At 45.4% G+C, this 26,835-nt stretch overlaps 1 protein-coding gene across 2 annotated transcripts in view; it reads left to right on the top strand.

Annotated features, from left to right (window-relative positions):
- The window catches only part of Bloc1s5 (biogenesis of lysosomal organelles complex-1, subunit 5, muted), a 34,420-nt gene continuing 7,585 nt past the window's right edge, over window positions 1-26,835 (top strand). The window contains exons 1-4 of one of the 2 annotated variants that reach the window (NM_139063.3): window positions 2,026-2,182; window positions 6,043-6,125; window positions 17,899-18,028; window positions 24,417-24,475. In NM_139063.3, the coding sequence (NP_620702.1) occupies window positions 2,077-2,182; window positions 6,043-6,125; window positions 17,899-18,028; window positions 24,417-24,475 (378 nt within the window). In that variant the 5' untranslated portion in view covers window positions 2,026-2,076. Of the gene's footprint in view, window positions 2,183-6,042; window positions 6,126-17,898; window positions 18,029-24,416; window positions 24,476-26,835 lie in introns of both variants that reach the window. The other variant, XM_006516573.4, reaches the window with a different exon arrangement.

Raw genomic sequence — 26,835 nt, 5'->3', positions numbered from 1 at the left:
CAAAATTTGAGGCTAGTTTTATTATAATACTGGCCAGGATAATGGACACTGGGCCGGTCCATACCAGGGATGCCTAGAGAATGTTAGTGAATTACCTTAGTCAGAGGCTTATAAAAGCAAAACCCACAGGGCTGTGTACGGTTAGGAGCAAACATCTATTCTGACGGACTTACTGTCTATACACCTCCCACCTATGTGTGATCAAGCATAGCCTGTGCAGTTTGGGTAATTAGGCTTGTTGGAAGAAGCAAAACGTGATTTGTTATCTTACATGGATAACAGCCCCAAGGATTCCAGGAAGTTATTTCTGGAAGTTATTCCTTGGGCAAGGGAGGCTTACAGGCCTTTTTGTTTTATAATTCTAATGTTTTAAGCACAGTAATTTAAACTTAAAACATGACATTAATCCTCACAATCCATCATGTGGCATGTCTCTACTGAGAAGGCAGGAACTGCTGTGGCCCTTCTGACCTTAGGTCTCTTCATCTGAAAATGGAGATTTTCCTAAGTCAGCCCTTGTTCGAGTCTGTGTTCGCAGATTCAGTCATAGAAAGTATTTTTTAAATGTCACATTGTTGATGACAGGTATCATAAGTCAGCCGTAACTGCAAATCGGTACTGAGTACTGGCCTTGTCTTCTTGTTGCTATTCCAGAAGTAACAATGTATTGGTGAGAACAGGAAGTAGAAACTGGTGAAATAGAGCAGGAATTCCCAAGCCGTGCTTCCAAGAATGTCCTTGCCGGAGGGCAGGAATGCTGGGATCCAGAGAGCTCAGGTTCCGGCTTCTTTGCCTTCGCTGACGCTTTATTGGAAACTATCTGAAGACCCAATTCTATTTCCAAAGTGTTAATTATGGCAACTAGAATTTCTTTATCACAACACAGAGTTGGCAAATTTCAGAGGTGAAATCCAGAATCAACATTTAAAAAAAAAAACAAACAGCCACATTAATGTAAGAAAAGCATTCAATTTCACATATTGTAGTGAGTCTTCATGGTGCACAGTCATAAAGGAAATTATGCAAAGGGAAAGAAATTTTTTTCTACAATGCAGAAAAATGAATATGAAATTTCTTGGAAGTGAGGAGAATAACAAATGTCTTTGAAAACTATGATTTCTACATATTGATTAAAAAGCTAGGAAATTAAATTTTTTATTTGTCCTCCTTTGGGGGTTTACCATTTCTTCTGCGATAATCCCCCAATTCCTGCTTCACCTAGTTATTCTCTCCATGTCTCACTTCAAGACTGGAGACAAACACTGGTCTTTTCTGGGAAGTCTTTCCTGATCCCCTCAACAGCTAGTATCCACAGGTATGGAACGATTCCTCTTCCTGCCGTTTATGTCGCTTTACGTTCCTCCTTCAGACTGGACTAAGACCCTTTAGGATGACATTGTTCATTGTTCAGAAGAGAGTAGCGGAGGAAGCGGTCACAGCTGAGTCCTAAGGAAGAACCCCTGGATGATGAGGAGGTAAAAACCACTGGGAGGCCGTGCATTGCTCTCTTTGAAGCATGACAATTTGTTGAGAAAATGAACATTATGGAATATATCAAATGTCAGCACTTATTAGTCTAATTTAGGGAGACCATCTCAAACACCCAACCAAGCAACAACAAAAAACCTAAACAAAACAAAAACGAGTTTCTTAACCTCTAACCGTGTTGCTTTATTTGTTAAAAAAATTATGATCTGTCTCCTCAGGTTGCTATGATGACCCTAAGGTGACAATACATGTCAAAATGCTTTATAAAATAGTGGTGGCCAGTAACAATGTAGAAACTATGTATATACTACTACTGTTATTCTTCTGCTCGCCGCGCCTTGCTCCAACCATAGTGAGTTTAGTTCCTACCGGCGTAGGATGGGATAACCGAGAAACAAGTAATTTTCAAACACCTCCCATACGCAGATCATCTGCCCTCATCCAGCATGGCCGCATCGGCTACACTCCCGGCGCCTTCCCCGAACCCAACGACTCCGACGCCCTGTGATGACGTAACACCAGAGCGTCTCTCTCCCTAAAGGTCCGTGCCTGCGCCGTGGACGCCGCGGGTGGGCGGAACTGGTCGGGATGAGTGGCGGAGGCACCGAGACCCCTGTAGCGTGCGACGCCGCCCAGGGCGGCAAGAAGCGGGACTCACTGGGGACTCCGGGTGCGGCGCACCTCATTATCAAGGGTACGGAGTGGAGGGCGTGGTCCTCCGTGCGGGGTGGGGGCAGCGTGCTGGGGACCGCCCCTCCTGGTGCTCCCCGGCTCCCCTGTAGCCCTCAGCTGCCTGGCCCGCCTCGAGACGAAAGGTCCCAGCTCGCAGGACCCAGTTACGTGCAATGGGCGAAGGGCGCACAAGCGGAGAATGGGAACTAGTTGGAGCCCCACACGTAGTAGGGTGACTTCGGTCCTTCACCCTCTCGTCCTCTGTCCTCTGCGCCTTGGGGGTCATGCCAGGAAGAACACTTGGGAAAACGTCCTGAAACACAGCGCTCAGTACCATACAGTGTACCGGTCTGAGCTGTCCCCTTTCAGCCTTAGTAGATTTCGACCTAAATTATTACAATAACAACTAGCTTTAATTCCTAAACCTCAGAAGTCCCCGTTAACCGCGAAGAAGCCTCCAATTGCAGTTTCCACTGCTTCCCTCAACTCCCTGCTCAACCCGCCTATTCCACCAACTTTGGGCTACAGTCCTACACTGCCTGGAGAGTGGTGGCTTACCATCTGTGCGGTTCCCATTTTACTCTTACCAGATCTGTGGGCGGCCCCAGCTGAGCTGGCTGCGACTGTTTAAACTGTGTTTCACATTGTTTCTTAGGTTTAATTTGGGATCCAGTAGTATTGTGTGTGTGTGTTAAGACTAAGTTAGAATTCTTTCTCTGTGCAATCTCAGTGAAGATTAGTCGTTGTATGGCTGTTGTTGGGCCACCATGACTCCATCCGCAAATGTTTTTCATCTTGCAAAACTTTGTATGCATTAAACCATAACTCCTCATGCCACTGTGAATTTGACTGGTCCAGTGCCTCTGAGGACTTGGACAGCTCCACTCTCGGAAATAAGGCTGTTTTGAATATGAATATATAGACATCCTTCGGAGGTCCTGTGTTCAGTTCTTGGGACTGTATCTCCAGTAGTGGATTTTTGGGTCATTTGATTATTCTTTAAACTTTTTGAGGAGTTGGCATGTTCTGTATTTGCTATACCATTTTCTAGTCACCTGTCATCACCAACTCTTGTCTTTGGTACTAGTTATTCTAATGCGTGTGAGATGACACTCCCTGTTGTGATTTTCATTTCCTCTAATATTTGGTTAATGTGCTTAACTGACTACCCATTTTTTAGGTAGTCATCTAATATCCATTTAAGTCCTTTGCTCGTGTAAGTAGATTCTGTTATTGAGTTATAGTTCTTGATATATTCTTGAAAGGCAACTTTGCTGGCCGCTATACCATTAATGCTGATACACACGCGCACACACACACACACACACACACACACACACACACATACACACACACACACACACACACATCTGTCTCCTCAGTACCCATAGCAGGTGTTTGCAGGCATTTTTCTCACTTGCCTGGTTGCCTATCATTCTGTTGATTGTGTCTTTGAGGCGGAAGTTTTAAATTTTGAAGCAGTACTGTTTTTACTCCCCCAGTACTGGAAGCCAAGCCAAGGCCTCCCACATGCTAGACAAATACCATACTACTAGAGACTACATTACCAACTCCCTTTTCTGTTTTTTATTTTGAGACTGGTTCTCACTTTCACACTCAGGACCCACACACACAGCCTTCCCTTTATTAGGTACTAAGAGAGTTGTAGTTCTGTTTGGTCTCATCTTGTAGTCCCGTGGCTCTTCCATCAAAGCACTTCTCTGTGTCTTTGTGAGGAGATATTTGTCTAGCTTTCACATTAGGTTACAAACAAGTAGAGATCAAAGGATTATACATTTCAGTACTCTTTTTTTTTTGAACAGTAAAAGAATGCATATAGCCTGACTAGAGTTAGATATCTATAGAAGTCTATATTTTACACGTACATGGTTATGCTAGCAGAATTTATATTTAATATTTGGACTCTTACAAACTCTGAATTATTACAATGGATTTATTATAATGTCCTTACACAACGTAACTTCTGTGGTAATCTGTATTTCATGATCTGTTCCCCCATAGTTTCCCACAGCTGCAGTTTTAGGAGTGACTGATAATCTACCTCTGTGTAGAACTAAATTAATCTGCAGAGTCTTAAGTGGCTCCTTTTTATCATCGGACTGTAGAAACAGATGTCTCCAAACCGACAAACCTTAACTGCTTCTCAGTCACGTGGAAAGAGATAGTGGTAGGGGTGCTGTGTAAATATCACAAACAGCTTGCCTAAGGAGATACTCACTGGAGATGAGGTGATTTGGGGACCTTGTGGGATGTGACATGATAGAAGTAGACCACTCTGGCACTTCAGGAACACAGCATACGGGCTGGTCAGAAACCTGGGAAGAAGCTGGTGAGAATGAAAGCCAGTGTCGGGGAAGAACGAGAGCTCAGATGTTGTAGAAGAAAATGGACATTAGGTGAAGTGAGTAGCTGAGGCATAGGGATCAGCACATCATTAGGTGAAGTGAGTAGCTGAGGTATAGGGATCAGCCCATCATTAGGTGAAGTGAGTAGCTAGGGTATAGGGATTAGCCCATGGCAACTGGAGGGGCTACATCAGGATGCCTGAGGTAACATGCTGTGTTTAAATAACTGCAGCTCAGCTGGGATGGAAGACCTCAAATGGACTTTTGGAGCTGACCTGTATGTGTCCTGTTGCCCAGTTGTGCTTTTGCGAGAAGATTCTCAGTACAAGGTCCATAAAGTCCTACAATGCTTGGTCTCACTCAGGCAGCCCTAACTCCTAGTACACTAGGTCCAAGATCTGAATAATAAACTCTACACACTCTGTTGTACACCATATTTCCCAATAGTACTTTCTTCATGAAAGAAAACTCCAAATAGCTTTTTACAGAAATGATGTGGGTAATAACCTGCTGAGAGATTAGAAATTGTCCTTCTGTTTCTATTGTTTTCTTCTTAACATATTAGCATGATAAATCTCAGTAAAACTTTTAAAAACAGAATTAGAATCTGATCCATTTAAAATTTTATATATATATATATATATACATATATAAATATACACATATATATATACATATGCACATGAATATAAGGCGTACATGTTTTTATTTGGGCATGTATCTATTTTGAGGTTTATATCTTAAGCTAGTTGTTGCTAAGAAGAATGAATAAATCTACTTACCCAGTGGGTTAAAATTCAAAATTCTTTCATAGCTATGGCTTTTTCAGATTTAGTATAAAGTAAAGATGCTTAACACCAACACTCACCACCAACCTTCACAGATAAATCTCTATGAGGCCCACTAGAGAAACCAACCTAGAATGTGCAAAGCCCCAAGTTCACTCCCCTGTGCTTAAAAGGCCCCACCATGTACCCTACTCTACTGAACTTGTATCACCCTCTCTATATCACCCTCCATCCTGAATTTAACGTGTACCAGAGGAAGTATCCTTTTAGAATTTATGCAAATGGATTTATTCTTTCTGAAGCTGTTGTGAGACTTATCCATGTTAATAGGTGTCGATCTGGTACATGCATTTAACTCTCCACTTACCATTGTTCATTGTGTGACTATTTAGAATGTTAGCTTTTTAAATTATTCTCTTGGTACTACACATATGCCTCAGCAAACATTTACAGATGCCGTGCTTATTTGTGTGAGTTTATTTTCCTGTGTTGTCTATCTCAGCATGGGATGGCTAAGGATGTGTATCCTCAGCTCTGTTAGACATTGTTAGACGGCTCTCAAAGGTAGTTCTACCAACGAACACACACTGGAAGTGGAGGAGTTTCCCTCCTGATCCATGGTCTGGAGTGGACTTTAACCTATCTTTGCCTGTTGGGGAAGAGTAAAATAGGCCAGAGATTGCACCACGGAGTGTGACTTAACCCTTGATTCTACTTTATCTGTTTAGATCTTGGAGAGATTCATTCCAGGCTGCTGGATCACAGACCAGTTACCCAAGGTGAAATCCGTTACTTTGTAAAAGAATTTGAAGTAAGTATGGAAACTTACTTGGTTGAAAAGATTGTCCCAGTTGTTAATGGCCTACTACACACAAGGGTGATTCCTGAGGGCTAAAACCTGACTTTAGTTTATATCTTACAAATATATGTAGTAAAAATCATAAGAAGATAAAAAGTACTTGGTAAACGCAAGGCCAGACAACAGGAGATAGCGGGCCACATTCTGGTACCTACTCCAAACTATTTAGTATTTGTCAGTTGCAAACTGTTTTCCCGATGAAATCAGATAGAGTGGGAAAAAAGGACCTCTTAGGGATTGCTGGGTCTGAGTTTTCAGTTGCATTTGTTGTGGTGTTTCCTTGGTTGGCACATACCATCAAGCTGAAACATAAGAACTGCCCTTGCCTCTCCCATTCCGTTCATACCCACAACAGTGACCCAGCCTTCTACATGGCGTTTCCATTGCTTCCGATTGCTGTGCCTGTTCAGACTCAGTTTTCACTCTGCCTGCCAGAGTGATCCAACATTATTGGACTTTTTAAGACCCTTTGCCAACTCCAGGATGCAGTTGAAGCATTCTTCTGTGGCCCGCCGATGCTATAGCCTCACCACCTGCCACTCCTCACTTTGCATGGGAGAGTATGTGGTCCTGATTTATATTATTCTAGGTCTCTCCAGGCATAACCCATCCATTGTGCATTATGTATTAATATAGCAACTGCTAGATAGTGATTCTGTGTTGGGGTTCTCTCCTCAGATGAGACTTTGACCAGGGATGTCTAAACCTGACGAAAGGAAAGGTTCTCCTACTGAGCTCTTAAAACCACAGCAAGTCTATGAGACACAGCCCTTGAGGCAGAGCTGTAGCACCCAGCAGACATTTTTACATTCAGTAGGCCCTGTGATCCAAAACTGCCCAATACCCCACAGGACCTAGAAGTTGAAAGATGTGTGTTTCTTAGAATGTTGTATGTTACCTAGTGTATAAGTTACCTTTCTCATCACTTTAACCAAATAGCAGAAGCAACTTAAGAGAAAAGTTGTCTTTGGGTCGCAGGAGAAGCATTTCAGCCTGGAGAGGAAGGCATGGGAGCAGATTGAGACGGGGGGGGGGTGGGGGGGGTGGCTCTTCACTTCCGGGGGAGCAAGAAGCACAGGCAGGGTAGGAGGCAGGGCTGGACTGTAAACCTCCAGGATCAGCCTCGGTGAAGAGCATCCCCACTGATAGCCTACCTTCTGTAGGTTCAAAACCTAAAACCGCACCACCGGTCCAGGAACAATGTTTCATAGTCAAACCGTAACCCCAGGAATAGCTGTTAACAGTGTCCAGCATCCTTGTGTTATGTAGGATAAGAATAATGTAGGACACAGAAAACTACCCAAAGAATGTTCCTTACATGTATGTAGAATCATTACCAATCCACATAAACTTGCTATGAATCCTTAGGCCTGCATGAATATGTTTAAAATATTATATGTTCCATATGGGATGAGGCTTTATAGTTATCCATAAGCCCTGACTGAACTCACTATGTAGAGAAGGCTATCCTTGAACTCCCAGAAATCTGCCCACCTCTGACTCCTGAGTGGTAGAATTAAAGGTATGGGCGCCAGGCCTGGCCAAAGTTACCATTTTTTAAATGTGATACATTTGTTTAACTTCAAAGACTTTTCCACATTCTACACATATACAGAATAACAATGTTGCAAATCACCTTTGCGACAGAATGTGCTCAAACATTTATTCATGCAGCCGTTCTTCACTTTGCTGACCATGACAAATTCTACAGTTTGTTTAAAAAGGTTAGAATCTACTGCACTTAACTCAAAGAAAAATCCAAGTACTGCATATGCCAGCTCCCCAACTCCCTCGTCCTCTTCCCGCGACTAATAATGTCAGTAGGATGCTGTATACATCCTACTGTATACAATAACAAGACATCTGAAGCCAAAAGGATATCCCCTGCAGTGCCAACACATCTGGCCTCACAGTACACTCCACAGGCGATGGCCTGTGTACCCAGGAGTGCAGACCTGGGCAGCCATTTAGGCTTCTGCTGGCCAGCCTGGTTGTGTTCTTGTCATTGGCCTTGCTGGCTTCATCACTAAAGTGTTGACTTCAGACCTATGGTATTCTCCTTTGTATCTGAAACACCTGCAGTGTCTGGCTGAGGTTGACAGTCAGTGAATCATCCTTTGTGTTAATTTTGTTATTAAGACAAATACTTATAAATATACTTCAAAGGACATAATTTATTTAAATAACTGTAGAATTTTGAAATTAAGGTGGCTTCTGTAACCCAAGTTCCTACTTCATAAAAACTGAGCCAAGGCATGGAAATCAGCCGAGACATCCCAAAAATTCAGAGGCCCTGGCATGTTTCTGCTGGCATCCTCAAAATAATGGAGATGTTTTCTGTAAGTGTATTATACAAATGAAACTAAGTCCTGAAAAGAAATTTTACGTCTATGTTTTTATTATTCTGTGTTCAGTTGAAGTCAGCACTTCTTTTGACTGGCATGTAAGATAGTTGTCAGGGAACAATGGACATATGTTGGAGAGGATGTTTAAGCCCTCCAAGGTCTTGGCAAGAAGACAAGAATGGTAGGAAGAACACAGTGCTCTGCCATCCATGCCTGGGGTCAAGTCCTGCCCCTCTCTTACAAGCTATGACTGCTTGCTCTGCAGGGCTCAGTTTCCTCATAGACTGCAGAATGTGGGTTTTTATGAAAGTTAAATGAGACTTCACTTTAAAATCATCTTTCTGTGGGTGTTGATAAAAAGTGTTTATGTGGAATTAGACTAAGTAATAGTGTGATTTAATAACAAGACTTGGGCTAGAGGCAGATAGAGCTCTGACCTAAGAGGCCAGCTGAGAGGCAGAGGCAGGTCCAGGTCAGCCAGTCTATGTAAAGGTTCCTCTGGTGAACTTTGTAGAAAGTTAAAGTCTGTACTAAAAGGTTATGATTTATGGAATCTGTTTGATGTGGAAATAGAATCGTGGCTGGAGCTGACGTTGGCAATTTAAGACCTGCTAAGTGAGTGAACAAAATTTGCTAATATCAATTAATGACCTGCATGCTTTTTCTTTACCCTGACTCATTCCTTACTGGTAGGATCAGTCTTTTCAGTATTTGGGTTATGGTTCAATGAGCCAGAAAAGTAACTTTGTAGTATCAGAATGTCATCCAACTGTATATTTACTTTATTGTAAATAATGGTGAACAGTGGTCAATAAATAGTTTTATATTCCTTTAAAAAAAAAAAGTGTTTATGTGGTTGAAAGATGATAGCAAGTACAGCAGATACAATGTACTAATTCTGAAAATCGGGTTTATTTTTTTAACAATAGTTGAAATGAGTTTGCGTTCAGTTCTTTGTCCCTCAGCCTGGACTGAAGAATTGAGAAGGCTTCACAGATTTGTGTACCCCCTGCACAGGCGCCATGCTGATCGTCTCTGTCATTCTGACCCTAGTGTGCCGCTGCCCACGGGAGCACTGGGCTCAGTTCAGTCCCCTGATCTTAGATGTATTTCATCTGTATGCGGATGCGTACTTGCCTTGGTGTGTGCATATGGCCTGTGTGCATGCCGGGTGCCAAGACGTCAGAGGAGGGTGCCAGATCTTTAGAACTGGAGTCAGGAATGATTGTGAACAACTACACAGGGGCTGGGACCAGAACCTGGGTTTTTTGCAGTAGCTATGAGTGCTCTTAACATCAGAGCCATCACCCAGCCCCTGGGGTCACTTTTTAATAACTCTAGATAAAATAGGGGTTGCCTAAACAGATGTTATAAACATATTCTCCTCACCTTCTCTCCCCTCTCTCACCTTCCCTTTTTCTCTTCCCTTCTCCTCCTCTCTTGTTTTTTTGAAGACTCTCTGTACACCCTCCTCTGTAGGTCAAGCTGGACTGGAACTCACAGACATTCTCCTGCCTCTGCCTCATGAATGCTGAGATTAAAAGCATGTGCCACCATGACCAGGTTGTATAAGCATTCTTTTGGAACAGTGCTTACAAAGGGCCTGCTGAGATGGGCCTGCAGGTAAAGAAAAGACCTGCAGCTTGAGTTCCATACTCAGAACCCACAAGGTACAAGAGAACTGCTTCTTGTATCTTGAAGACCATCTCACTTAACAGTGTTGCCCTAAGGACCCAGAAATCGAATGTTGGCCGTGTTGGATTTGCTCTTTTTGACAAGTGCTCGGTCTGTTCTTTTCACACACTGACCTTCCGTGTTTCTTCTCCCAAGAGCTTACTTAGTATAGCACAGAAGTTTTCCTAAGTGTTGGCATCTGCCCCATCTCTGATTGCTGTTCACAAATATAGAAGGAAAGGCTTGGGGCTTGAGGCTGGAAAGGTGACTTAAAAGGTCTAAACTTCCCTTTCAGAGGACCCAAATTCAGTTTCCAGCACCCACATGGTGGCTCACAGCTGTCTATAACTCCAGTGTCAGGGGCCCAATTCTCTCTCCTGGTCTCTGTAGGAACCAGGCATGCATGTGGCACTCATACTAACAACATACAGGCAAAAGCTTATGCTTATGACTTAAAAGTAAATGTAAAAACAAATAATCAAAAAGGAAAGAAAGATCAGATACAGTCCAGAGACTTGGGAGTCCAGCACCGTCTACAGCGCTCACACAGAGACAGTAGCAAGCATGCCCAGCAGGGACCCTCTAACAGAGGGATCCATCTCACCGAGGAGCTACAGCAGAGCCAGCCTGCCCATCTCTGCGCTCAGGCAGAGTTCAGCTTCGGAAGAGCTGACCAGAAGCTCCGGCTCATTGTTTTGTAAACTTTTTTTCTACAAAAGGACTAAGTGCCACACGGTGGCAGCGTTTCTCAGAGTTCTCAAGCACAGCAGACTGACAGGCTCTGCCTTCGGTGTTTAAGACCAGTTGGCAGCCTTTCTCCTAACTTTAGACAGTTTCTCCCTGAATTCCAGTGAACATGGGGGGTAAAGCCTGGGATGGTGTGCAGCCTCTCTCAGGGCACGTTCCCACCCAGAGCTTGTGAAAGGCAGTGTGGCAGTTTCCTGGGGAGAGGCATTGCCCTTTAAGTCATTGTGGTACTAGCTGTAGATGAGACACCATGGTCTCTCTGAGACCCTGTGTTACTGTATTAGAATGTGCCTGGCATACCCCCTTCAGTGCCTTACTGAATACTTACCAAACACCCAGGCATCTCAGTGGGAATGTGTGTAGTTACTAGTAACAGATACATGGAAAACAGGCCTAAAAAGAGCTTATGTTTCTTGCATAGTCCTGGGGCAGATCTGGAAAGTCCAGGGCTGGCATGGTGACTCTATGATGTCAGCTGCTTCCAGCCTGTCTCCTTGGCACATAGCCCTTACACTTAAAAGTGGCTATGGAGCCTCAGTCATTATGTCTCCACTTTGTGTGGTAAAAGAGAGGGCTGGCAGGAAGCAGCAGCCAGCCTCTGTTAGAGGCATGTGACTACCCCAGTCACAGTTCGAGTGTTGGTAATATGGAATAAAAATGATGCACAAGTGTCTGTCTGTTAGTCTGTCATACCACACATGGAAAAGTAAGTGACAGAAAACCCTCACAGCCAGAAAGCTTCAATTGCAAATTCAGAATGTGTACAAGAAGACATACACACAGATCAAGAGCTGCCCTGCTTCAGAGCAGAGGCCCTGAGAGAGGACAGTACTCCAGGAACAGTTCCCTGCAGGGTTCCACAGGAGACTGCCACAGAAGGGTGACATTTGAGCAGAGAGCGGTCCTCCAAGTGTGGCAGAGATGCCGTAACACAGGACTCAGAAGGAATTGCCTTCATGGGTATGACTGTCAGGTAGTGGACATGCAGTACACTCTGTAATCCTAGAACTTGGGAGGAAGGCGGGACAGTCACTGAGTTCAAGGCCTCCATGGAATATCTAGTGAAACTTGGTCTTAGGAGATAAAATAAGTGCATTCAAGTGTGAGATGAATTGGTCCAGGAAAAATTCTTTCAAGGCAGCACCACGTAGAATCTCATAGCACCCCGACCTTTCTCCCCATGAGGCTGGTTAGCATTAGAGCGAGAGAAGGATTTACTTATTGGCCCTTTTTCTCTAATGCCATCAAGTTGCATCTCTAAGGTGAATGCTTTATGACAGTATCAATAGTTACTAACAGTGTAAGTGCCTATGGCTAGGCATTGTTTTAAGTATGTTAGATTTGTTATCCATTTCAACTTGAACTAAGAAATTAAAGTATATGTAGTTTTATGGGAGGCTACACGCCATTATCTTATTGCTGCTAGGCATTGTTCCAACAATTTTTTAGCCTGGAAGTAAGATGCGGCGTTTAATAAGCACGTGCTACTATAGCCTTTTCCTTTTGAGGTTGATGTTGATTATAGTTCTCAATCAAATATGTCAGTTTAACAAGCACTTATCAGGTGGAAGGACTCTCATGGCAGCTGTGGAAAAGGCCTCCTCAGGATGTAAGCTCGTTTTTATCACTAGTGGGCTAAGACTGCTGACTGACTTGCCTGAGCTAGGGAAACACTTCATTCAGTAGACTGCCTGCCTACTATGCGCCTGATCCCCAGGACTGCATAAAGTTGGTATCATCTCGGTAGTTAGAGACAGAGGCGGGAGGATCAAGGCAATTCTCAGCCATAAAGCAACTCCTGGACTACATGAGGCCCTTTCTCACAATAGCAACAACAATAGTAATAATAATACAGGATGGAGTGATTGCATGCTTATAATTTTAGTCCTTCAAAGATGGAGGCAGAAGGATAAGGAGTTTAAAGTCATTATCAACTTCATAGTGAGTTTGAGGCCAGCCTGGGCTCTGTGAGACCTTGTCTTAAAACACAAGAAAGAAGAGGAGGCAAGGAAGCAGGGAGGGAGAGAAGGGAAGAAAGGAGGGAGGGAGGGGGAGAGAGAGAGAACCAACCCAGAAAGAAACAAAACAAACAAACAACAAAAAAATAACAGTAACCTGCTGCAGTGATTGGCTTCGGTTATTTGACTGTATCTCAAGGAATCCTCTCACTCCCCCCCTCGGGGGGGGGGGGGTCTCCTCTGGACTGAGAAGAGCCCTCCCTGACTGGAGCTCCAGAGCTCTGCTCCCTCACTTTAGGTTAGGTGCCCTTGTTTCTGTACTGACAGAATAGTCATTCCTCACCATAAGTGCTGATGTAGTTCTCTTAAACTTGGTTCTTCCCAGTTCCAATGCCATCTCGAAACAGCAGCATTAATGGCATAGTTTTTAACAGCTTAGTCCTTTCATCATCAAATTTTGTCTCTGGAAACATGCAGCGAAACTTGGCCCAGCAGATACAAGCAACAGCAACAATAAGGCCAAATGGTAAGTAAGATAGCCTCAGAATAGCAAATGGTCAAGCTGTCCATAGCCTAAAGGCTTCCCTGACATCAGAAATGCCAGAAGTCGGGGAGCAGCAAAGGCCAAGTGCGCATGGAGACTCTGCAGGCCCCTCAAAAGCACCATCAGGCCCATTTGGATATCCTGATAGGCCATTTGGAGAAGAGCAGAGCCTAGCAGATTGCATCACAGGCCCCACCTCCACAGAGTGACACCATGGAGGCCAAGGCCGCACTGGAGAAGCAATAGAGCTGAAGACAGGAAAGAAGAAAGTTATAGGAAAAGTGTAAGTCGGAATCAGGAAAACTGTCCAGATGTTTGGATAAAATAAACTAGGAAAGAAGTGAGGTGAAAGAATTGGGGAAAATGAAAGTTCGTTTTATTTATTTATTTATTTATTTATTTTCAAGACAAGGTTTCTGTGTGTAGCTCCAGCTGTCCTAGAACAGCTCTATAGACCAGACTGGCCTCAAACTCAGAGATCGCTTGCCTTTGCATCCCAAGTGCTGGGATTAAAGACATATACCACAGCACTGCCTAGGGACAATAAAAATGTTAACATTATTTTTGAGGTGAGAATTAAACAAAGAGCCTGGGAATAAACAGTCAAAATCTATAGTCCTAAAATAAGCCTGAGAAGATTTAACCCTGACAAGAGAGGGACTAGAGAGGAAGGACGGCTTGCTGCTGCTGAGGCCAGAGGACCCCAGACTGTGACAGCAAGCCTCGGGGAAATCAAGGCGCCGAGAAGAACAAAAGAGAACTCAGGAAATTTTTCATGAAATTGCTAGTACTGAAGCTCGTGCTACCTTCTGGGAAGATTAACCTAGAGTACCCGATGCCCGAGACCAGTTCTGAAAGAAGAAAACAAACCACCTTGGACTGTATAGGGGGAGAAATCCTCTGGGCCCCCAGGCTAAATGAATAGGCTCTTTGTAAAGGGAAGAAAATCCAACTGTTGGCAGATTTGTCTGCTATGCCAGTGGGCTTTGTATCTGGCCCGTCTCTACCTTGATGTAGAGATGACAGACACACGGTTAGGGTTCTCAGGGCTCCAGGAATGGGGTTCAGATGAGCTTTTCCTCAGGGCCATTGCACATCAGAGAGTTAGACAGAAGCTTTCCTGTCAGCATGAGCATGCGCGTTGGGGCCAGAGCTGTGGTAATGGGCGTAATGGGTAAGGATGCTTGTTGCCAAGTCTGATGACCACAGTTGGATCCCTGAAGCCACATGGTGGAAGGAGAGTCCTGGCTCACTCAAGTTGTCCTCTGGGCCACACACACACACACACATACATCCCACCATGGCGTGTGTGTGTGTGTGTGTGTAGTTTTTTTGTTTTTTGGATTTTTTTTTTCGAGACAGGGTTTCTCTATGTACTCCTGACTGTCCTGGATATCTCTCTGTAGACCAGGCTGGCCTTGAACTTAGAGATCTGCCTGCCAAGTGCTGGAATTAAAAGCATGTTCCACCACACCTGACTATTGTTGTTGTTGTAATTATTATTTGTTTGTTTGTTTGTTTTTAGAGACAAGGTTTCTCTGCATAGCCCTAACTGGCTGTCCATAATATTTTTTTTTACCTGTTTAATCATAGAATTAATACTAAGCAATATAGCCAGATGTGACAGTGCAGACCAGTGCTCTCAACACAGAAGGTGGAAGCAGGCGGGTCTGTGTTTAAGGTCGGCTTCAGCCTCACAGGGAGTTTGAAGCAAGAGCTATAGAAGACCTTATCTCAAACAAACAAACAAACAAACAAGAAATAAAGAGACTGAGGTGAGACCCAGGGATAGTGCCGGTGTTGGGGCAGAGAATGAGGATAGGCGAATGTGGAGGGAGATGGGAAGGCCTGTGGAAAGGAGGCTGTCCTCCCTCTGTGAGAGCCTCCTGAGTAGTGCCTGAAACGAGAGGACACACTTTCAAGTCCCATCCTGAGGGAAAAGGACAGACTGCAGTAAAACTCAACATTCTCACCTAACACTGATATGCCGTGTGTTAGGAACAAGAAAACACTGTCCCTTTCCTTCACAGGGGGTGTTGTGCACAGTACTAGCGTTATCAGCCATGAGAAACAAATTGTGAGCTTTCAAATGTAGTCTCCTGGGCTAGAGAGATGACGCAGTGGTTGAGAGTGCCTCCTGCTCTTCCACAGGGCCTGAGTTCAGTTCCCAGCACCTCCATCATGTGCCTCTCAACCATCCATAACGCCAGCGCCAGGGGATGCAGTGCACTGTTCTGGCCTCTAGAGCTAGCCACACATGTGTGTATAGTACAAACACGCATTCATCTTAAAAATCTAGTCTCCAGCTTAGGGGTTTTGCTTTTGAAAATGTGAAGGAGCAGTGGCCATTTGGTACTAAGCATCTTAGGAATATTTTGAATTGAATCTCGCATCAATCTAGTGATCTGAGACCCAGTTCTCCTGTTGTGGATGTAGCAGAGGAAGCCATAGCTCCAGGCCAGCTGCAAGATTATTTTAAGACACAAACTGCAGTGCATTGTGTGTCTAAGATAGGATGTTTGATGAGTTAGGGATTAAATACATTTTCACCTATGTTTCCAGTCTTCTATGGGTTTATCAGGAGTAGACCCCTTCATAATCTGAAAGCATCTGATTCATTCAGAAAGTGCCAGAGGGCTGGAGAGATGGTTCAATGGTTAAGAGCACTGACTGCTCTTCCAGAGGTCCTGAGTTCAATTCCCAGCAACCACATGGTGGCTCACAACCATCTGTAATGGGGTCTGATACCCTCTTTGCTGTGTCTGAAGAGAGCAATGGTGTACTCATATACAATAAATAGATAGATAGATAGATAAATAAGTAAATAAATAAATAAATCTTTTTATAAAAGAAAAGAAAGTACCAGAAAACAGGAAAAGTAGACCACACAGAGAGCTATATGTATTAATGTGTGCTTTTGAATATTATGTGCAAGTATGTCTGGACAAATTAGTACAGTTCCTGCAGAGGCCAGAAGAGGGCATCCAGTGCTCTGAAGCGCTATAATTAAAAGGGGCTATGAGCCACCCAATATGGGTGCTGGCAATTGAACTTGTATCCTCTTGAAGAACAGCAAGCTTTCCTAACCACTGAGCCATCTCTCCAGCGCTGGGCTTATGATTCTTACTCATGAATGATAAAAGGAACAACACTGTATTCCATTCTGTTTAAAGGCAAATTTAAAACTATTTGTATATACTCAGACTTTTCTCTCTCTCTCTCTCTCTCTCTCTCTCTCTCTCTCTCTCTCTCTCTCAGTGTGTGTGTGTGTGGGGTAAACACATGAGCCTAGCCATGTGCATCCTTATACTTAAACCAGTGGTTAAATACATCTAAAAACATGCCTGACAGGAGAGGATAAGCCAGAATTGGGGTGGGGGGAAGCTAGGCTTCTCTGGATACATGTTTTACAGATATAGTTTTGAAGCCATGTAGATATTTTATATATTTGAAACAATACTAAATTTCAAAGAGCAGTTCAAGTCACATATGAAGAAATTCATCTGTATTTCTGAGTAGCATTACTCAAACATTCTTATAAGAAAATTATTTGGCTGTGCAGAGGTGCATGTCTATCGTGCCAGCACTCAGGAAACAGAGGCAGGAGGATTGTGAGGTCCAGGCCAGCCTGGGCTACATATTAAAGGGCCCACCCTTTAATTGTGAGCAGCCTTCCTACTGTAAATTTTGTCTCTCATCACCAGTGGTCCTAGAGAGCCAGTGCCAAGCCAAGAGAGAAGTACAGGTAGAATGTGGGCATAAGGTCACACCAAACTAAAGAACCTGGTCAAGAAAGCTAAAGCTCACGGAAGCCACCACAGCCAGTTGGGAAAGGACCAGGGAGCTGCACAGGCTCAAGTGTGGGAAGCCTGAGTACCAGTGGAGTCAGGTGACTGGGAAACTGAGGTCTGTTTGAACCTGTGGGATATGTGCAGTTGCCTTCTATTGCCCTTGGGTGCCAGGGACTGGACTGCATTTCCCACCCACAGGTGGATTCAGACCAGAGACCTGCTCCTGGGTAAGTCCCAGTCTTGCAGGCCAACACAGGCTTTTCTAAGGATAGCAGACTTCACTGTTAATTTTTCTGTATGTAGGGTGTCTGTCTGTCATTACTTTGACAGTTTCATTGACCAATAATGTTGTTATTTTGAAGAGGAAAATAACAGACAGACGTACAGTCTGCAGCATGTAAGAATGGAAGCATCAGGGCTCACTCTAGTGAGATGTGTAGCCATGCACATGTCTTTCTTGCCTCTCTAGTATTTCTCCTGTTTCTGAACACTACTATAAAAATATTATTCTTATTGCAGCTTTTACAGTGTTTCATAATAAAAATGCTGCCAGTTTTGACCTTTACAGCCAGAGAATTGAAAGGTGTATGTGCTCACAAGCCTGTCCTCTTGGAACTATAGTAATTACTACTCCTTGAGATACTAGTAATTTATTTTTCTTAATAGGAAAAACGTGGCCTTCGAGAATTGCGCGTTCTTAAGAACTTGGAGAATACGATCCAGGAAACAAATGAGTGCCTGCTTCCCAAATGCAGAGAGACCATGGAGTGCGGCCTGGGGGAGACCCTGCAGAGATGTAAGTCTAGCTGCTCTACAGCCTCACCCTCATATTCCCATGCCCAGGCAGGTTCTCCTAGGGTTGCTGCAGAGGGGAGCGGAGCTCCTGCTGGGCTTACCTGGAGGTCAGCCGCAGACAGACTGTCCGGTGTGGCCACTCTCCTGCTACCAGGATCCAAAGTAAGCCATGTGCACAAGCATTGCACAAGACGAGCTCTTTAGTATGAGAGAAAGTTCTGGCTTTTTACCTTTAAAATTATTTAATTTTATCTATAAGAAAATATATGATGACCAGGAAGTGAATTTCTCTTTCAAGAGGACTATGCCCTTTATAAATGTTTATATTTTATCAGTTTTCTCATTAAGGAGAATATTTCAATGAGAAGAGGTAGCTGACAAAGGAACATTTGTTAGTGTGCTTTAATATTGGACTTTAACATAAATGAAAGTTGGCATTAGTGTGATGTTAAAATTAGGATGTCAGAACATCGAAGCTTCTCCTCAGATGTCTACACTAAGAACATGCAGCTTGTCTACAGAGGGAGAACGACTGATGACTGAAGGGCTAGGTACAGCCAGCCTGTGAGGGAGGGGACAGGCCAGCCTATGAGGGAGGGGGCAAGGTCAGCCTGTGAGGGAGGGGGCAAGGCCAGCCTGTGAGGGAGGGGGCAAGGCCAGCCTGTGAGGGAGGGGGCAAGGCCAGCCTGTGAGGGAGGGGAACAGAGCTGGTCTGTGAGAGAGGGGGGCAAGGCCAACCTGTGAGGGAAGAGGCAAGGCCAACCTGTGAGGGAAGAGGCAAGGCCAGCCTGTGAGGGAGGGGGCAAGGCCAGCCTGTGAGGGAGGGGAACAGAGCTGGTCTGTGAGAGAGGGGGGCAAGGCCAACCTGTGAGGGAAGAGGCAAGGCCAGCCTGTGAGGGAGGGACAGGCCAGCCTGTAAGGAAGGGGGTCAGAGCTGGTCTGTGAGGGAGGGGGACAGGGCTGGCCTATGAGGGAGGGGAGCAAGGCCGACCTGGGAGGGAGGGAGCAAAGCCTGCCTGTGAGGGAGGGGAGCAAGGCCGACCTGGGAGGGAGGGAGCAAAGCCAGCTTGTGAGGGAGGGGGCAAGGCCAGCCTGTGAGGGAGGGGAACAGAGCTGGTCTGTGAGGGAGGGGGACAGAGCTGGTCTGTGAAGAAAGCAGGAAAGAGGCCTCAGTTAGCAGAGGAGTCCCATAGGGTCATGTGTACTCTGACGCTGGAAGGAGGTTGAAAAGGCTAACTCTTCCAAGATCATATTTGATTTCTTCATATAGAACAAGGATAGGAGGGGGCATCGTAAAAATTAAAAATGGACATTAGGCTTGTCCTGGGCTTGTTTGTCCACAGTGCTGCATCCCCAGCTGACAAGCATTCTGGGTTGTGTGTGTGAGTGTGCGTGTGCGTGTGTGTGTGTGTGTGTGTGTGTGTGTGTGTGTGTGTATTTGTCTGTCACAGGCACATGTATGTACATGAAGGACAGAGGTCAACTCGGGGGGTCTCTCTTTAGGAGACATCCACCATATTTCTTGAGAGAGTGTCCTCCACTGGGGCCTGGGGCTCTCAGAGTAAGCCAGGTTGGCCGGCCACCACTGGGCCCCAGGATCCACCAGTGTGTGCCTCCCCAGTGCTGAGATACAGTTGTGCACACTGGGTTTAGTGTTTGTGTGTGAGCGTAGAGGATGCTTGGATGGAAAGCACTTTACCACCTGACCCTGGCTGCAAGCCCCTGGGTGCTATCAGATGGGAGGCTTACACAGTGGAACATCACGAAAGCAATCGAATAAGACACAGTGAGAAACGACGGGCTGCTGTTTTGACTGATTTCTTCTTCAGGCTGAAGTTAGTCTGCTGTCAGGCCTCCCTAATGACGTTGGAAAGTATTATCAGTAATTTATAATCTGAACCAAAAGTATGCTTCCTTGAATGGAAGAATTACATTCTAATGATGGGTGTCTGGCCTCTGAAGCACGCTGGGTCATATTGTTGGTGTGAGAAACTTGGCAGTAGCCTTGGAAGCTGTTTTCCGCCAGCAGCAGGAGAGGCTGCTGCAGAGGGCTCCAGAATGAGGGTTTCCTGGGCCTAGCTTGCTGAGGCCATGGCTCTAATAGATATAATGACATCCCAGCAAACTGAGGGCTTCTTAAACATTAACCCGGGTCCAGCTGCATCCCTAGTAGATTTCACTTTTTAAAGCTTGACATTTTAGACCCATGTTAGCTTGTTTGTGTTCATTTGTGTAAAAATCATGAAAAACAAGCTTAATGTGGATTTTCTTATCTAAGTCAACTATGAAGAGTGACGAGCTGTGGACTTCTGTGCCCGTCTGTAGATGCAGTCTCCCAGACTGCATGTTTGAGACTGGGTGCAGTCGATGTGTCTCAGAGCCCTGCAGACTCGGACCTTACACACTTGGGCAATGTCCTAGGCTGGGTGCGCAGAGGCTTTAGAGCCAGGCTCCTCAGCAGCTTCTCAGAAACCACAGAAAGCAGTAGGATTCTCTCAGGGCACACGAAGTCATCCCCTAAGGGAAGAGCATCACTGCTGTCATTTTGAGGACCAAGTCTGGCTTACAGTTATTTAATAGGCTCCTAAATCTAACCAGATGTGAGGTAAGGACATCTTCCCTTGATATCAGGGTCCCTTGGTTTTGAGTAAGAAGGACAGGGAGCCTCCAGGTTACCCATTCAAAGCCAAAGGTGGCTATACTAAGGGGATCAATATTCTCTCTCCTGTGTCCTCTGTTCCTAAGCAGCTGACATGCTCAATACTCATCTGCACGGTGCACACTCTCCCTACTAAAACAGAGACCACGTGCTCACTGCGCATCGTCAGTCAGTGCTTAGCACCTTGCTCTCTCTAAGTACCTGCTTGAACTCAATGGCTGGAAGCACAGCCCGCATCTGCTCTAATGTTAGTCTGAAATAGTGCCGCTGGATGGTGTTGAAGCTTACACACAGACAGACTGATAGAATTTGTTTGCTTGATGGGAAGCAAATCAAGACATTGTTAGCTAAGTGCAACATAGTAACAATGCAAGGGTGCTCATCTCCTTTTGGAAAGATGAAAAGAAAAGCATTTACCCTCTGTATTCACCAAATGGACTGATCCATCTGCACCGCACTCGGGAGGCTGAGGAGGCAAGAGCACCAGGAGTTTAAGACCACAGTGGCCACACAGTGAATGTGAGGGCAACCTTGGCTGCTTGAGACCCTGGAGCACTTGATACGTTACAGTTGTTTATCACAAGTCAACATAGCGTCCTGACACAGATAGCAGAAGACAGTGCTTCCCGTTGAAAAGCATGCCACAAAGTGATGTGAAGTGGTACAATATGAGCCTTCTCTTGGTCACACTGATCACTAAGGATGGGACTTTTATAGAGTGGTCAGGTGATTATTTATTTATAGGTTTTAGAAAGGAAAACTAAAAGTTCAGAAAAGCTCAGTGGGGAAAGGCACTTGCTGCCAAGCCTGACAGCCCGAGTTTGATGCCTAGAACCCACACAGTGGAACGAGAGAACCAAATCCAAAGCTGCCCTTTGACCTTTTAGAGCACATGTACCTACACACACACACACACACACACACACAACATGAAATAAAAAAGCCTTTTCTGTGTTGTTTCTATGTGGCTGGAATGTGGATAACTTCACAGGGAGGCAAATTCTGAAGACGGATCTTGTTTCCAAACATGGAGACAGTTCTGTAGAGGAAGACAAGTGTAGGCTTATCCCCTTCATCCAAAAGAAGTTTGTAAAGGCTGTGACAGCCTACAGATAAGTATAGGCTTCAGGCCTCATCCAAGACATTTCTTTTTACTGTAGACAGAGCCACCACAAAAAACCATAACTAGTCAGAATGCAAATTTGTAGAGCCTAGTCCCAATGAATATATCTGCTTAACACTCCGGAATCCAAGGCCCAGGGGACATTGAAGAAGGGGCAGAAAGACTGTAAGAGCCAGAGGCCCAGGGAGTTTGCTGTGAGACTGTGTCTCCTAGTAATGACAGAAGCTACACACATGAAGTCTCATCACCATGACAGTCTAAGCATGAGCTAAGCACAGGTGACACCCACAGACATGCCAAAGTGGATGGGGAAAAGCCCACAGGCCTCAGCCCCACTCAAAGAGCTACAGGCAGCTAAGGAGTGGTGGGAGCAGGAGACATGGTCTTCCCAGAGACGAGCACAGTAGCTTGCTCTTCAGAACCAAATGCTCAGCCCTGAAAGCATGCATGCAAGTAACATTTACAGACTGCACAGGTCACATGTAGGCTATGCATGGATGTCCATGTATGCTTGTTGTAATAACGAACAAAGAGGCCATGGCCTGAAAAGAGAGCAAGAAGAGTGGATGGGCAGGTTTTAGAGGAGGAAAGGGGAGGGGGATGATGTAGTTATAATCTTGGGGCAGGGGTGCTGTGACAGGTGACAGCAGAAGTCACATGGCCCTTCAACTTTTCTTCACACTGCACTTGGGGTGATCCAAAAATGAAAATGACCCGAGGACAGAAACACAGATTTTTAAGATCTGTTCACAGAGCCAGGAAGGAAAAAAGACGAACAGGAAATGATAGCACCATGCTTAGGGATGGTGAGGTCATACTCACTGCCGCAGGAAGAAGGCAGATCTAATCAACTCCTCTCTTGTTTTGTTAAGGAAGAAAAATGATTGGTAAGCTAATCCCCCGTCCTTAGATGTCATCTGTGATCTAGGAAAGTTTGTTAATAGCCGCTGAGGATAAAGCTTTTGAAAATGAAATCTGCTGGCTGCATCCAGGAGGTGGAGGCTTCACAGTTTTCTGAAAGAGAAACCGCTGTCCCTGCCCTGATGTGGACGGGTCGTTAGCCCTAGGCAGGGAGAAGAAGACAGACAGATGGCTTCCAGCTTCAGCAGCTGTAACAGAGGGTGGTCCTGTAGCAGTCTGCCTCTGCTGAGGGAATTCACAACTGAAAGCACTTCATCAGAGGACAGGGAGAGTGAGTGAGGGCTTTGTGTGAGGGTAGTAGGGTGAACAGGGTCCTCAGCGCACCACCACTTGACACTGCTCAAGAGTGACTTTTGAGACAGGGTCTTTCCTGTGGCTTAGGCTGGTCTGGAACTCACTTGTGAACCAGATTGTGATGTAGATCTCACAATGACCCTGGGTCTCAGAGTTTTGGCTAGACTGCCTTTACCCTCAGTGTGGGGTGTGCAGACACAGCAGCTGGAAATTCAAACTTAGGTCCTCGCACTCACGTAGCTTACTCCCCAGTTACGTGGTTCTTATTGATAATACTTAATCTCTTAGTGGGCATGTTTGCTATCTTTCTCATGAATGATCATGTCCATCCTGAGGTCCTGTTGTTAGTTCCTCATTTGTAAAATAAGTAAGACACAGACAGACTTGCAGGAGACTTGGGAGAAACGTGTTCTGAGGAGCAGGAAGTGCAAATGCCTCGTGGTGGGAGTATGGTCGGCCGGCACAGTGGAAAGAGCAAGGAGGTCGGTGTGCCCAGAGCAAGGGCTAAGACGCAAAGGCAGCAGGTAGATGAGGAGGAGCCGAGAAGGGAGGAACCCAGCAAGAGCAGGACGAGGCGCGTAGCAGGGATCCGCAAGCATGTCAGGAATCAGTGGACCAGCAGAAGGGCAGAGCAGTCACAGACGGCAAAGCTGCCTGCTAGCCTGCAGACCAGTTCCCTTTGTCGGAGCAGAAGTAAAGTTAGACTGGTGATGGGAAGGTCTGAGGAACTCAGGGGTTCACACCAGCCTGGCAGTGGCTGTGCAATATTTTATGACCGGAGTCTTTCCTGAGACACATGGGGTCTGGTGTGGAAGTCTCTACTTGTACCGTCATGCCAGCTCTCTGAAGGTCTTAAATTTTAAAACATTTTGAACTTGGGGATGCTCACTTTACATTAGAATGTTGGTTCTGAAGAAATGGAAATGATTTCATGAACTTTCAGACCTGGGAGAGGTAAATGTTGTAGCAGCATCCAGGATGAACTAGTTAGAAGACAGGAGCAGTGACAAGAAGAATGAGTGGAAAACCATGGGGGCCATCTGGCTGTCGGGCCTTGCCTCAGAGAGAAGGCTCAGATGATGGGCCTCGTTGCTCTGAATGTGACTGTGAGTTCACCCCTTTTCAGAGAACATTGATTAAGGCGGTTGATGCCAACATATCAGGGGGCTTAGTATTTCTGTGCTCTTTGGGTGACAGCTCAGAGCTCCCAACTGCGGTTGTTCCAGCCATGCCATCCTGAATATGCTGACATCGTGCATTTTTCCTCTTGGCCACACCCCCACTGGCAGCTGATATCTATCTTTAATACACTCTGTTGAGAGCTAAAGACTCCAGAGACGTGTCTTCCTGACCAGAGGCTGCCACTGAAACCCACCGTCTGTTTTATTTCAGTGCAAGCAGCTAACGACTCCATCTGCAGACTCCAGCAGAGAGAACAGGAACGGAAAAAGGTAAAAATGGGTGACTCGAGCAGAGGGGCACAGACTTCTCAGACCTGTTAGGACACTGTCAGCAGTTGCTTCTAATCCAGCGTCTCGGAGTTCATTTTCTACAATTCAGTGGCTAAAAGACGGAAAGATGGGGCTGGAGAGATGGCTCAGCAGTTAAACCACTGCTTTTCCAGAAGACTCAGGTTCAGTTCCCAGCACCTACATGGTGGCTCACAGCTGTCCATTACTCCAGTCCTAGGAGATCCAGTGCCCTCTTCTGGCTTCCTCAGGCACTGCATGGACGTGATACACAAATGTCCATGCTGGCAAAACACTGATACACATTACAAATATACAAAAATTAAAAAAAAAAGATTTAAAGTTGGCTAACACATTAAGATGTGTTGAAAACATAGTGGCACTGTCATCTTTTTGGATTTGTTTGTGTGTGTGGTGGGATGTGCAGTGTGCCTGTGATCTTTTTAAGTGTGTGTGTGTGTGTGTGTGTGTGTGTGTGTGTGATGTGCAGTGTGCCTATGGCCATGTGTGCTTCTTGAGGCCAGAGGTGGACATCTGGTTTTCTCCTCAATTCCTTCTACCTCACCTTTGGAAACAGGGCCTCCTTGACCCAGGGCTCGTTGATTTGGGTACATTGCTGACAATGAGCTGCAGGGATCCACCTGTTTCTGACGAACCCTCCTGCAATGCAGCCCGCAATTACAGCTGCCTGCTGCACTCCAGGATCTAAATGTTAATACTTCACCAACGGAGCCATTTCCCAGCCCCCAGTCATGTTTAATAATTCAAATATAGACTTTTTTCTACATTTCAACATTTCCTTATTTTTTTTCTGAAAGTGTTGTCTCACACAGAAAGAAAAAAACAACAACATAACCCTTGCATATAAGCCTGAAGCCATCCGTCTTCAGTGTGGCATCTGCATGTCCCTTTAGATAAGGTGGCAAGTGCTCAGTGGACAATCACAGTTTCTGGCCTTAGCTAGACAATGCTCGGCTTACATTGAACTGTATCATAACCCAAATGTGGAAAAGCAGGGTAAAATGTAAGTTAATGAGATAATGTGGTGGTTTCACCTGGACATTTCTTAGTGTTTCAGTAATTTATTCATTGCTCTACATTAATAAAAATACACATCACATTTACTAGTACAGATGTTGAAACGTCTAATCACTCTGAAAGCAAACCCTTCTCTTGTGTATTCTCATTAACTGAGGTCTGCCACAGCATAGGTGGGAAATGGAATGAATCCTACCAGAGTTGTGATTTCACATCCTTTATCCAATTCTGGGTGCCCATAGAGAGTTTGGAAACTCGATAATTGCATGGCACAAACCTTACTGGAAGGACCTGGTGTGTAAGCCAGATGGGTTGGCTACCCTAGGGTTCAAGAGCCCAGCTCCGGAAGCCGAACTTTGCTGAGCACAGAGGACATATCGAGGCAGAGTTGTGGTTGGGAGACCTGTATCGGATGGAACACTAGCACAGCACTGAGGAAGTGCAGGCAGGGACTGGAGTGGACAGGCCAGCCTGGGCAGCAAGTATGGTTTAATCTGTGCTTTACCAACAGCCACCAGGGGAGCACTTTCTTGTTTGTTAAGGTGAAGGCGGTTTCTAGACCTGGGGAGCTAAAGCCCTGGAGTCATAAACCACAATACTGATAGAAGATGGGCAACGTGTGCACTGTGGCCAGGCTACAGGAGCCTTGTGTGCTCTCAGCAGAAGGGACGATTAGGAAGCTGTGGCTCTCCATGCCTGACGCCATTTGGCAAGCAGGGTTCAGATGCTAGTGTGTGGAAGGCTGTGGGAGTGTGAGGACAACGGCCGAATCAAAGACAAGGAAGAGGAGGCAGTGAGCGCTGGCTTGGCTGTCCAGTGTCAGCTCTAGGTGTGTGTGGAGGACCCTGAGGCCCGGGCTGCACACTTTGTTACTGGCAAGACCGCTTCTGTTTGTGAGAACAGAGTATCTGGTAGAATGCTGGCTGCACACTTTTGTTTGTTTGTTATTTTCAGATATGATCTGATAGTACTTAAGCTAACCTCATGCTTGCTCTCTAGCGAAGGCTGGCCATAAACTCCTGACCTTCCTGCTTCTTGATCCCAAGTTCATGACAGAGACTTTGGCGTGGTGCCTGGCTTTGCCTAGGAGTGTTGGAATATACTGCACTGCTCTTTCACCAAGGACTAGCACAGCCAGTGGGTCTGGCATTGTGAGGGGCTCTGAGTTCTCCCTCCAGACAGGTTAATACATTGTCTTGACGTTATGGAGGATGTGCATTTCACAGAGCAGCGTAAGTGAGAATTCCTTACATGCTTCCTGGGATAAGCCTTTAGTCTAAGTCCTAATTCTTTCAGTGTTATAC

Source organism: Mus musculus, chromosome 13 (genome assembly GCF_000001635.26).
Source record: "Mus musculus strain C57BL/6J chromosome 13, GRCm38.p6 C57BL/6J".
Taxonomy (NCBI): Eukaryota; Metazoa; Chordata; class Mammalia; order Rodentia; family Muridae; genus Mus; species Mus musculus.
The sequence above is the reverse complement of the archived record's forward strand: the minus strand, read 5'-3'. Positions and strand labels throughout refer to the sequence as shown.